At 33.8% G+C, this 12,500-nt stretch overlaps 1 protein-coding gene across 4 annotated transcripts in view; it reads left to right on the forward strand.

The window, feature by feature from the left end:
- The window catches only part of LOC113815788 (tubulin-binding cofactor B), a 10,369-nt gene extending 6 nt beyond the window's left edge, over window positions 1-10,363 (forward strand). Inside the window, exons 1-8 of one of the 4 annotated variants that reach the window (XM_070132562.1) lie at window positions 27-121; window positions 1,704-1,752; window positions 3,455-3,588; window positions 3,873-4,016; window positions 4,204-4,297; window positions 8,333-8,475; window positions 8,802-8,923; window positions 9,265-10,363. In XM_070132562.1, the coding sequence (XP_069988663.1) occupies window positions 3,469-3,588; window positions 3,873-4,016; window positions 4,204-4,297; window positions 8,333-8,475; window positions 8,802-8,923; window positions 9,265-9,379 (738 nt within the window). In that variant the 5' untranslated portion in view covers window positions 27-121; window positions 1,704-1,752; window positions 3,455-3,468 and the 3' untranslated portion in view covers window positions 9,380-10,363. Of the gene's footprint in view, window positions 256-1,703; window positions 1,753-3,454; window positions 3,589-3,872; window positions 4,017-4,203; window positions 4,298-8,332; window positions 8,476-8,801; window positions 8,924-9,264 lie in introns of all 4 variants that reach the window. The other 3 variants (XM_027367801.2, XM_027367798.2, XM_027367799.2) reach the window with 3 other exon arrangements.
- The last annotated feature ends 2,137 nt before the right edge of the window (window positions 10,364-12,500 follow it).

Raw genomic sequence — 12,500 nt, forward strand, 5'->3', positions numbered from 1 at the left:
CCCGTCACCTGGCAGCGAATGTCAACAGATTCGCGTGAGTCATTGCGGGCGAAAGAGGAGGACCCAGGCGCGCTCCCTCGTGTCCCTCTATATCAATTTTGCGCTCCAGGGAAAAGGACAGGTGAGACGCAGGGCCGAGGAATAAGGACGGGGAGGCCTATTTTCCATTCGGGGAAGAGAGGACTCGAGTGTCAACGGGACTTCGAGGCATTTTAAGAGAGAGCGTGTGACATTTCCTACACCTTTCTCGGGTCTGTAAGTTCACGCTCGGGGTATTTTTACCTTTATTCCATGGATATTTCCGCTGGAAGTGATGTTTTTACATTTTTAACAGTACGTTTGTATAAAGGGTGTAATAGGCCTTTCGACTTTTTTATGGGTGTAAAAGCGTAGATTGAGAAGGAACAATTATTCTGATACAATAAAAACATGTAATTTAAATGTCAGGTATTTGGCTTCAGTCATGCAGTTGTCCCACTGATATTAGGGAATGAAGTCCTTCGTGTTAATATTAGAGAATTCTTCCTTTGTTAAGGAGGCATTGTCAATACCTTTCGTGCAAGTCAATTGTCTATTGAAAATTTGTGAAATAGATTTGAAGGATCAGTTTAGATTTTTTAAAAATAAAGATAGGATTTTGAGTTTGAAATAGGTTTTAGATGTAGTGAGGATTCCTTGATTAAATGTTTTGCTTGTTTTAAGTTGGTATGATTGATAGAGATAGAGAAATTGTATGAAACACTCATTAGGAAAAGGCAATGCTGCGTGTCTCATCATAGGTCATTGACCTGTGTTATGTATTGATTTTATTTGTGGTCCAAAGGTTATATAACGTTTCCAAATTCCTTTTCGCAAGTTTATTAGAAAAATATTAGTTGGGAATATTATTAACAAATTACAGCTTATGAGTGAGAAAATGATAAAAGTGGAAATGTTTTACAATTATTTGATTATAAGATGGTAATTCTGACCTTTGGCTTTGTACTTTTTTCAGAATTTTTTTCCTCTTGATCAAATGTGAGAGTGAGTTTGCTTGCCCTATGATCTCCCACCCCCTTAAAAGCTAAACATAAAAATAATGTTTTATTCTATATTACATGCCTTGAAATGTAGTCATACCTTTATTAATCATTAATCAGTAGATCTTACAATCTGTATCCTAAAATTGCTCAGTCAGACCCATATCAATGACGTCCTTTTTTATATTAGTTATGTGATTGATTACATGTTACAGGTAGCTGGTCTGTTCTACTGTATTTAAAACCCAAACTTGTTCTGATCTGTGACAAAAGACCTGCAACCTGGTTTTAATACAGCCAACCTCCACATATATTCAGACAGGACAGAACTTGGAAGGGTTCCTAATTTGACCACAGATAACCAGAGAGGTCTACAAAGTCCACTCTTGCTAGAATGTGTGTGTTGGAAACTTAATGGACTTAGCTGGAGAGCTGGAGGCTTGGAGACCAGGTACTCAGGTGTCAGTTATCAGGCATAGAAATTACATTTAGATGTAATTTCTAAATTGGATATGGCTTAAGCAGGCATGTTATAAGCAAAAGTTGGTTGCCGACATTTGACCACACTTTCTTGGGGCAGACAGGCAGCAATTGGTACGAAGCCCTGGTGTAAAGTAACAAAATAAATTATTTAAATAATAAGCTGAAGATAATTCAATGTCTAATTTTAAAATTTACTTATAGCTTCTGCAAAACTGGATGTCATGGACTTTCTGACCACTTGGACATATTAGTAAGTGCTATGGAGTTGATGCACAAAGCCATTGACTTGGACGCTAACACTTATGGTATCATTGACTGTGGCTCACTGACTTCTCAGTTTATGGTGCTCCAGTTCTGACTGTAACAAATGATAACTCCTTGGCCACAGCAACTTTTATTTACTATGTTTAGTATTACTATTGTGATGTATGGAGTGTCATACTGTCCCCAATAATCTGAGAACTTCCCACAATGCAGTGGTTTCACCTCTGTATGGATGGTAAACAGGAACCTCTATCAAATATCATTAACAGCTCATGAATTTGCCTTCCCTCAAAACACTTGTGAATTGTTATTTCCATGTCCCTGACCTTTTGTTCCTAGTGAACTCCTGATTTGTTGTATGCTTAAAGAAATTGTGGAATTCACTCGTTGAAGCACAAAATCCTCTACTAAGGATTAATACCACAAAAAATCAACTGGTATACCAAAATAATACGAAAGGATAAGAACATTGCATTTTTTAAACTGACAGTCCTAAAATTACGGTAAGATTTCCTATGATGATGAAGATTTTAGCATAAGAAAATTGTGTTAAGAACTGATTTGCATTACACAATTTCTTTAAGCCTATGGCTGTCAGTTATGAATGAGGCTCTGCTTTGATTCTTGCTTCATATACCAGAGACTGTTTTTGGGGAAAGTACAGGAGACTCTTGCATAGTGGAAGTAGATATTGATTGGCAGTCCTCTATTCCCATATTTGGTAAGTGAAGGTGAATCAGCAGGGCCTGAACTTTGAAAGGACCTTCACCACCTGCTCCGAGTACCTCCAGGGCTACTTGTTAAAGGTCTGACTCTTTTCCCAAAGAAAGGGTTTGAAGTGGATCTGGTGTGTCTCCATCTCCACCATAAAGCTGTGATCTTATCTTGATACTCTCTTCGATATTACAGCGGTTTGAATTTTGATTAGACATTATTTTTTTTCCTGTATTGGTTGAATACGCTTAGATACAAGGCATTCCATTAATGCCTGAGCTGAATTGTGAATTTACAGAGAACCTGATAAAAGTCTGCACTGCATATTGCGTTATATCTTAAGAAGAAAGAATAGTTTATCTAAAAGAGTAGCTATGAAAGTGGTAATTTCACTACATTATAATATTCATATGTTAGGAGTCCGTTTTGGTACAATTTTTACCAGAATGGACTCCGTCTCACGTGACCCAATAATTACTTCGGACTCTGACCCAGTAATTGGTTTAGACTCTAGACTCCATGATTTCCATTCTATTTCCACAGCCTGAGAGAAAGTTATTCCCCTCCAATATTTTAATTAAAACCTTATGAGTAATGTCTTGAATGTCTCTGATATTGGGATAAGTATGACTACATTTGTACCAGACATTTTATAGTTATGTAGTTATACTGTTTTTTTGGGATGATTCTAAAGGAGAGGGTATCAAGTGTGATTCATACATTTGCAATAAGCTTTTGTAGTGTGTGTTGCTATTAGTGTGTGAGAGTTTTGTATGGATTTGCAATATTGTTTGATCTTGGGTAATTTTATTTTGGTTTATAGACTAGGATGCTGGTTGTGAAATAGGAAGTGTGATACAACTATAAGCATTTAGAATATAAAACTATAATAGAATTATAACCATATTTAATGACTTACAAAATTTAGAAGCTAAAATCTTTTGAAGGAAAATCAAGCTATAATTTTTTTTCAGACAAGCAAGCAGTCATGGCAGATGAGATCCAGATTATCACTGCACCACTGGTCAGTGTGAGAGTTACGAGTAATGTGAACAGCTTTACAGCGGAGAAAAGATATGATCGAAGTCTGACCATAGGAGACTTGAAGGTAAAAATGAGATTTGTGTATAAGTAAAAACTAGTTTCTTTATAATTTACTTATTTATTTTTATATTTTTCATTTAAATAGGTCTGTTGGTTACTTGTTTGTTCTCATCTTATAACAATAATGTATTTTATTATTTCAGTGATCAGGCTTATCAGGAGTTAGTCTTATCTACATTCAGCATCACCAGTATGACTCTTGTATATCTAAATACTAAAGTTAACCATTTGGAAGTTAGCAAAGAATGAGACGATAATAGCCTATACATTCAATATTATTATCCTTAGGGTCGCCTGGAACTTATCACTGGTGGATCAGCTGGGACAATGAGTTTGGAGGTGTATGACCCTGACGACAAGCTAATTTGTTTCTTGAATGACAACGATGCCCTTCTGGGTTCATTCAACATCGAAGATAATTATAGGATCCATGTAAGTCTACCCTTTGAGGGAAACTTCTGTCTCTGTTACTTGTATATGCTCTGCAAAACTTGATTAGCCCTTGAAGCAGAATAGAAAGTCTAAAAGTTTTAGACATTCTGCCAGTTATTACTAGTACTTCACATGTTTTTTGCCGTGCATAGATTTGCTTATTTTGATTACTGACTCTTCCCTAAAGGTAACAGACAACACAAAGAAAGTTGGAGAGTTTGAAGACTTGTCAAAGGTGGAAAAGTTTGAGCTGTCGGAAGAAGAATATGCAAAGCGTAATGGTTAGTTCTTTTTTGTATTTGTTTGTGAGGAGAAGGCGGCTTGCACAATGAAATTACCCTTTGAGCCAGACAGATAAGGTATTCACATAGCACTGATATTTGTTATTTATTTTTTTTTTACTTTTATTATCCTTATTATCATTATTGTTGTTAATGTTATTATTAATAAGATGATAGTTGTCATAGTTATTGGAATTTGTAATGAAAATTGTAATGATATTGAAGATGTTAATAACAATGGTGATTATTCATAATGGTGATAATTATTATAGTTATTATAATTATTTTAGTTATTATTATTATTATTATATGATAATAATAATTATTATTATAATAATAATAACAATAATTATTATTATAATAATGATAATAATTATTATTATTATGATGATAATAATAATAATTATTATTATAATAATTATTATTATTATGATTATTATTATTATTATTTTTTATCATTATCATCGTCATTATTATTATTATTATTATTATTATTATTATTATTATTATTATTATTATTATTATTATTATTATTATTATTATTATTATTATTATTATTATTATTATTACTGTTAATATTAATGATATAATAATTATCATAATCACAATTGTAATTATAATTTTAATTATGATTATAATTATTATTGTTGGGGATGCTTTCATCTATCTCCCAAACCGTTTAATATCACTTCATATCTCACCTGAAATCATAAGATATGCGCTTCGTTATCTCCCATCCTCGTCTGCCAAAGTAGGGATCATGAAGTCTTGGATAAACCCGTTTATTGTGGGGTTTGTAAAGAGAATCTCTTCTATGTCTGCTCTTTATTGTTGCTAAGCCAAGAAGGGTTACATACATCGTCGCTAGGGCATACATTTGGCTGGTCATAGAAAACAGATTGCGCGTCATTACATGGGTATCATAAACATAATGAATGTTAGTCAGTTTATGCATAGGAACTTAATAGTGTTAATAGCATATAGTATTTAGTGTATGTTAACTTGAGCTAGTTTTTTTTTTTTCTTTCTTTCTTTTAGTTCTTTTTTTTTTTTTTTTTTTTTTTTCTTTTTTCAACATGTAGGTGTTAGCAATGTATTATCCGGGTGAAAGAGAATAAGAGAGGTGCATTCTTTTTTAACCTGTTGGATCTGGTTGAATCACGGCGCCGAAAATGTGTGCAGTGGGTTACGTAAGTAGCCAACATCCTGGGCTTGCAGCACATAGGCTGGGCGCACACGAACTCCCATGAGCGGTTACAAGACTCAGTGTGTCCCCTTTACAAAATTATTTTTTGTAATCCTTTTTAGCTTTTTTGCTATTTTCCAATGTCCATATTTGTCTTTTAATTTGCTTTATCCAGATGGAAATAGCTTATTTTCCTTGCATAGACTCTATATTATCTGTCTAGGTAGTAAATAACTCACTGCAAGAAAAAAGAAATATAGATTATTGGTTATTTCTGGCATATATCTGGATTTTTCATAATTTTCAATTTTCTGTAATACAACTTGCGTGGCGCAGGAATATGGTGCAACATGGAGTGGCCGTTGCTCTTCCAGTCACTGCTTACGCACGTTAAATTCCACGTTCATTTATCGATGGGAATAATGCTAAAGCCCCTTTCTAAGTGCCAAAGGAGTCAAATCACACTCCAAGAGGTTTGTGCAGTTGTGGTTATTTTTTTCCGTTACCATGGCCCCTTCACTCATGGCGGCATGTTCATGTCACCTAGCCCTTGAACCAGATTTATCCATGAGGGGACTGTAACTTCATCCAGATCGTAGGGGGTAAAGATTTTTGCTTATTAGTTTCAAGAAATGCTTAGATGCGTTTTGTTAATGAGTTTTAAGAAATCCCTTAATGTTCTTTGTTGTGTTATTTGTTTTAAGAAATTATTTGTATATAGCCGTGGATGCTGTGCTGGTTGATTAATAACTGAACAGTTTATTGAGTTGACTGTTTGAGTAGGAAGTTGGAGCTGAGATACACTTTTCTTCACTCAAGAATGGCACATGGATGTTTTAATTGTTGTTTATTGTGAGAATATTTTAACCTGTGGCTGATGTAATAGAATTTTATCATAAATGTATTTCTTTAAAGAGCGCATTGAAACAGAAGGAAGAATTGATGGTAAAAGATTACTGTCTGGGTATTTAGGGATGATAGCAAGTACAGTGAGGTCATATAAACTACTAACCTCTTTGCTTATTTAAAGGGAAGTTTTGTGGGTAAGTTCATTAATTCAGATTGCCCTAATACTAGTTTCTTCAAAAGTGCTGTCAGTCAGTTGGTTGTAGTCTGTACTACTGTAAGGCTTGCAAAATCTACCTGTTCAACATCATTACATGCCCTCAGAGATAGTAGAAAAATAATCGAGACTTACTATTGAAAATCACAATACATGTAGCAGATGTCACAGAAAAAAATACAAGAAATGGTACTGTAACTGACCTATCCCTATGTCGTATTTGATAGCTATGAACAGAATGTATTAGAAATACAATTATTAAATAGCCATATAGATTTTGGGGCTGCTGTGATACAATGCAAAGTAACATGCAAAGCTAGGGATCTAAAGGGTTTCCAAGTGTGCTGTTTTGAATCCTGCCTATGGCCCTTGATTCGGGAGGGCCTCCACTTAGGACCATGTCCTCTTATTACCAGATCCAAAGTAGTTTTTCGTAGGAAGTTGGAAGCCAAATCTGGGAAGATTATGATGTGAAGCAGAATCAGTGTTAGATTATACAGTTTTTACAAAGAAAAGGATCATAATAGAAGGAAAGAATTTGAAAATGATAAAGGCCTAAAGAAGAGGTGAAAATTAATACAGGTCAAATAATACTGAAAACTGCTGTAGTATTTGTAAAGATTAGACAATAGACAACAAATACAGAGGTAGATAAAGGAAAAAAGAAGAGCATATTTTAGACCAAGAAGGAATATATGTAACAGGAAAAAAAACATGTATGCATAGAAAGTAAAAATGAAAGAAAATGAAGAATAGTAAGGTCATTTTCTCAATACATTGTGTGAAAAACTAGCATAATTTCAGTTCTGGACATGCTTATAGTACAAGGTACAGTTCATAGAATTGATAGAGTGACTGACTCTGTGACCTTTTGTCTGAGGACATGGCATTTGTAAATTGTAAATAAAAGCTTTGGAATACTTGAGGCAGATGAAAAACATTTGAGCTATGGATCTGTCATTCATGACCATGACTATGAAAGACTTGAGTAATTTGTTGACCTTCTTCATGATTTATTGATAAGAATCCAGATCTTGCCACCAGAAAATGATAGTTTCATTGGTCACAGTCAGAGCATTGTTTACCTTGTGAAGGCTTGACTTCATTCAAAACTGGATTTTTTGCTGTGGAAATGTTTTATTATCTGGAAAGGATGTCATTGTCATTGTAGTCATCAATCATTAACAATGAATACCATTACTTTTGATTGTATATATATTTTTTTGTTATTGTCATGAATAGATATTTTAAAATTACCCTATTTTTAAAATGTTTTGGAAACTTATTCTTCACACATTGTATCTTGATAAACATGTTCAACTCAGTAGAATATGCATTATATTGAATATACTCCTGGTTGAAGTCAGGTACCATTTCTTAACACTCAGAAGTATTGGGCTGAAGGCTTTAGTAAGTCCTTGTCCCTTGAAGATCTCTTGTTGTTAGAAGGAAGAAGTGAATATGAATGTTATTTCACTGTAAATGTTTTTTCTTTTTTTTTCATAGTATTTGTCATGAAACATGTTGTTACACTGACTATCACAATTTCCCTTTCAAAATAGTTAATTTGTTTCTCTCTTTAGTTTGGAAGAGAGATATGTTTAGCATCCCATCCTACTGATTTTTTTTGGAAAGCAAGAAATAAATAAAACAAACAAACAAACAAACAAAAAACAGTATTTTGGAAGAATTCTGATATGTGAAAATTATTTATTAGAAGTTATAGAGATATAAATTGTGAAACATTATAAGAAATTAATAAAGCAATTATTATTTACTTCTACAGATAGTGTGAAAGCTTTCCTGCAGAAGAACAAACTGGGGAAATACAATGAGGAGGAGCAGGCCAGAATACAAGCGGAGAAAGAAGCCGCAGAAAAAGCGGAGGAAGATAAAGCTAGCACGTTCAATGTAGGAGACCGGTGTGAGGTGAGAGGATTAGCTTCCACAAGTGAGGCAGGGAGGGAAATGTTGATGGAAAAGACCCGGAACTAGATATTGCAGGGGTTTGATTTCACCAGTTGTGATATTTCTCTTTATATGACTGGAATAAGTATAGGGTCTTTACAAAAATAATCTGAGATCACCGTGTCATTGTTATGTCATTGGAGTAATTTTGTTTTCAATGGAAATAAAGGTCTTTGTAGTTTTTTAATTTAAACTTATTATATTAAAATATGATACTGAGTCCTTATATAAAATTAAATTTATATGCTAACAAAATTAGTATATTAAATTTTCCAAACCAATTACAGGTTAAAGTTCAAGGTGAACCAACTCGGCGAGGCGAAGTGATGTACATAGGAGAAGTGCACTTCAAGCCAGGTGTTTGGGTTGGCATCAAGTATGATGAACCCTTGGGAAAGAACGATGGAAGGTGAGCAGTAGAAAAGTTCTGAGTTCCGTTGTAGTAAGATTATGTTACTTTTGTATGTTAATGACATATATGTGACTTTGTATTACTGTTCTGTTATGCAGTTTAGCATTAATATGTCTGACTGAGTATTTTTTTTATTTTATTTTTTTTTCTGCATAATTTATTTGGCATAACTTTTTAAAAGTAATTTCAGACAAGGTGGTTTATTCTTATGCTCTTTTTTCTTTAATAGGCAAAATTTTGAGGAAGTGTTGAATATTTTAAAGTAAAAAAAAAAAAAGAAAATAAAAAGGTTCTTATTTGTGATTTCTAACACTGCTATTTTACCCGTCTATTTCCAGCATTGGCGGCAAACGTTACTTCGAAGCAACTCCCAAATATGGTGGCTTCACTCGCCCAACAAACGTTGAAGTGGGAGATTTCCCTGAGCTGAACTATGAGGATGATGAAATGTAGAATGTGTGACCGAGATGAAGGCAGCATGCATTTTCACTTACAAGACTCACTTTAGATGCTATATATATATTTTGTAATGTTCCCTTTTGAGGATAAGCACTTGAAAGATGGCATATGGTTGGCATCAGTGTTGAAGGCAGAAAATTTAGTATTGTATGTTTTGAAATAATTTATCACATATTTTCATGATTATTACATTTAGTATTTCATTATTAATACTACTACTATTACTATCACTACCACTACCATTTCTGACACTATGACTACTACTTCTTTCATTGCTGCTGGAAATAGTTATTTCTGCTATTTTTAATCAGCAATATTTATCATAAGTTGTGTTTATTTATTCTAACTACCTTGGGTAAAAGAAAAAGCAAAACTTGTGTTTGTTAATACTGAAACAGTTCAACAATGAGTAAAAAATTAATCTGGAATTTTGCACTACAAAAGATCCGAAAAAGGAAGCATAATGGATTATGGAAACCACAAAAGGAGTCACATCTTGGGGGGGGGGGGGGGGGGGGGGAAGACGATGTCCTACATATTCACTGGGACGATGTCCTACATATTCACCAAGGGTTTAAAAGGGTTGTGATGAGGGACGGACCAGTCGAACTCGGTCACTTTTTGTGAGGAATGTCTCTTCTGTTAGGCATAGTGTTTGTGTACTGTGTGATACAACTTGGATGCTGGTTCTTTGAGAATCACTGCACTAGTGGCAACACAGGAGAAATCCGTCTTGCATTGTTGTTGCAAGTGATAAAGCACTGTGCATTGATATTATAAGCTTTATTGCCAGTGTGTAGAGTTCTGTATGAATATTTTTGTACCTTATTTGCTCTTTATGTTCATATGAGATTCATAAATGGGTCCTCTTTAATATTCCAGCTTTTGTCTTTTGCTGGTGTTGAAACTTATTGTTTTGCTTATTATTACTGGTTTTATTATTTTTATTTCTTTTCATAATATAGAGCCTATTTTTTATCTGTTATTATCCTTATCCTTATAATTTTTGCTTAATATGATTAATGATTATAATTATAATCTTAGAATTGTAATAATTATCATAGTTATGATTATTATCATTATAATTATTTTTATCATTATTATAGATAATGAAATGAATATAAAAATAATTTTGAAAATCATAATTACTACCACTACTATTACTGCAGCTGCTTTAACTTCTGCCACTAATAATATTGTTAATATTTTGTTGATATAATTATGATAATGATAATGTAAGATGATAGTGATAATACAACATTGATTGTAATATCAGTACCATTATGAATTTTAATGATTATTATCAAAACATGATTATTGTATTACATTATTTTTATACTTATTATTGCAAAAATATTATTTATATCACAAAGTAATTAAGTACAATTTTATTTCTTGAGTTAGGAGAATGGTCACATTGCCAGAAGTGGTAAAATTTTACATTCAAATTTAAATATGATAATGAAAATTGAATTGAAAATTAATTGCTAAAAATATTGAAGGATCAAGTTGTATGAGAGCTGGAAAGATTAAATGTTTTTCCAGTTGCTGATGGGCCCGTACCTTCATGCACGCTTGCTCACATGCGCACATGCACATGCAATACTGACAAACACTGACAAACACTGTCAAACACACACACACACACACACACACACACACACACACACACACACACACACACACACACACACACACACACACACACACACACACACACTTTCTCTTTCTCTTTCTCTCTCTCTCTCTCTCTCTCTCTCTCTCTCTCTCTCTCTCTCTCTCTCTCTCTCTCTCTCTCTCTCTCTCTCACTCACTCACTCACTCACTCACTCACTCACTCACTCACTCACTCACTCACTCACTCACTCACTCACTCACTCACTCACTCACTCACTCACTCACTCACTCACTCACTCACTCACTCACTCACTCACTCACTCACTCACTCACTCACTCACTCACTCACTCACTCACTCACTCTTTCTCTCTCTCCCTCTCACATTTATTTAACTAAAGCATATATACCTATTCCTACACATACACCAGAGATGGAAAGATGCAAAAACAAAAAAATGCACAGGCATAGCTGGTGACACTGTAAAATGTAAGAAAGTAGTTACATAATAAATTCTGTGATAGACATGCATTCCAGTTTTTCCTTTTATTATCACAATGTGTCCTAAGGAGTAATAGGATTGCACAAACTTTATTTGCTCACTTTATAAGTAATCTGCCTTAAGTTATAGTTAGTTGGAATGGTGTGTACTCTGTAGAACATAAAAGGTGTTCAGTGGCATTATTGTGATAGACTTTTACAACTGTCATTAAATGAAGTGTCACCCTCTTCATATTTCTAATTAAGTTTTAAGTGCATTGGTAAGCTGCTTATGCCTTCTTATCTAGAGATGGATACGATGATCTAGATATCTCAGATATGTTTTAGATTAGAAAGACACTGCCTTGTGAACTGCCTGCACATTTCCTGTCTCATAGACATGGATGGAGCCCTTGATGAAAAGTGCTTCTCTCCTTTTGTAAAGCTTTTATGTTGCTCTATGAGGATTTGGTATTTATTTCTGGATTTATTTATCTTTTTCTCATTGGGATATCATCTTTACCAATGTTATTAACAATTAAGGTATCAGGGATTTTAGAAGTTATCATGTTTAGTTTTATATGCATAGGCAACTTTGATTATTATGATTAATTAATGAATAATGTCAGAATGTGTATATTTGATATGTCATTTTGTATCATTATGTTGATGAACTTTCTTTTTCATAGATTGCCTTTGGAAAGGGTGACTGTGTACTACAAAAAAATCATATGACTGCCTGTAGTTTCATGCTACGAGAACTAGGGCTTTCATATGTATATTCCTGTATCCCACAACATATATGTATTGTACATCAGAAAACTCATACTTCAATAGAATTTGAATATGAAGGCATAGGGTCACCAGGATTCAAACAGAATTTAATAATTTCATGTATACACATACATTGGCATCTGAGAATGCATATACACATGCCCAAGCAGGCACACATGCATTTGCTTACATATTTACATGCACGCTCTTACACCCACATAAAGACACTAGAGATCAGTACATAGA

This window comes from Penaeus vannamei, chromosome 2, assembly GCF_042767895.1.
Source record: "Penaeus vannamei isolate JL-2024 chromosome 2, ASM4276789v1, whole genome shotgun sequence".
Lineage (NCBI taxonomy): Eukaryota > Metazoa > Arthropoda > Malacostraca > Decapoda > Penaeidae > Penaeus > Penaeus vannamei.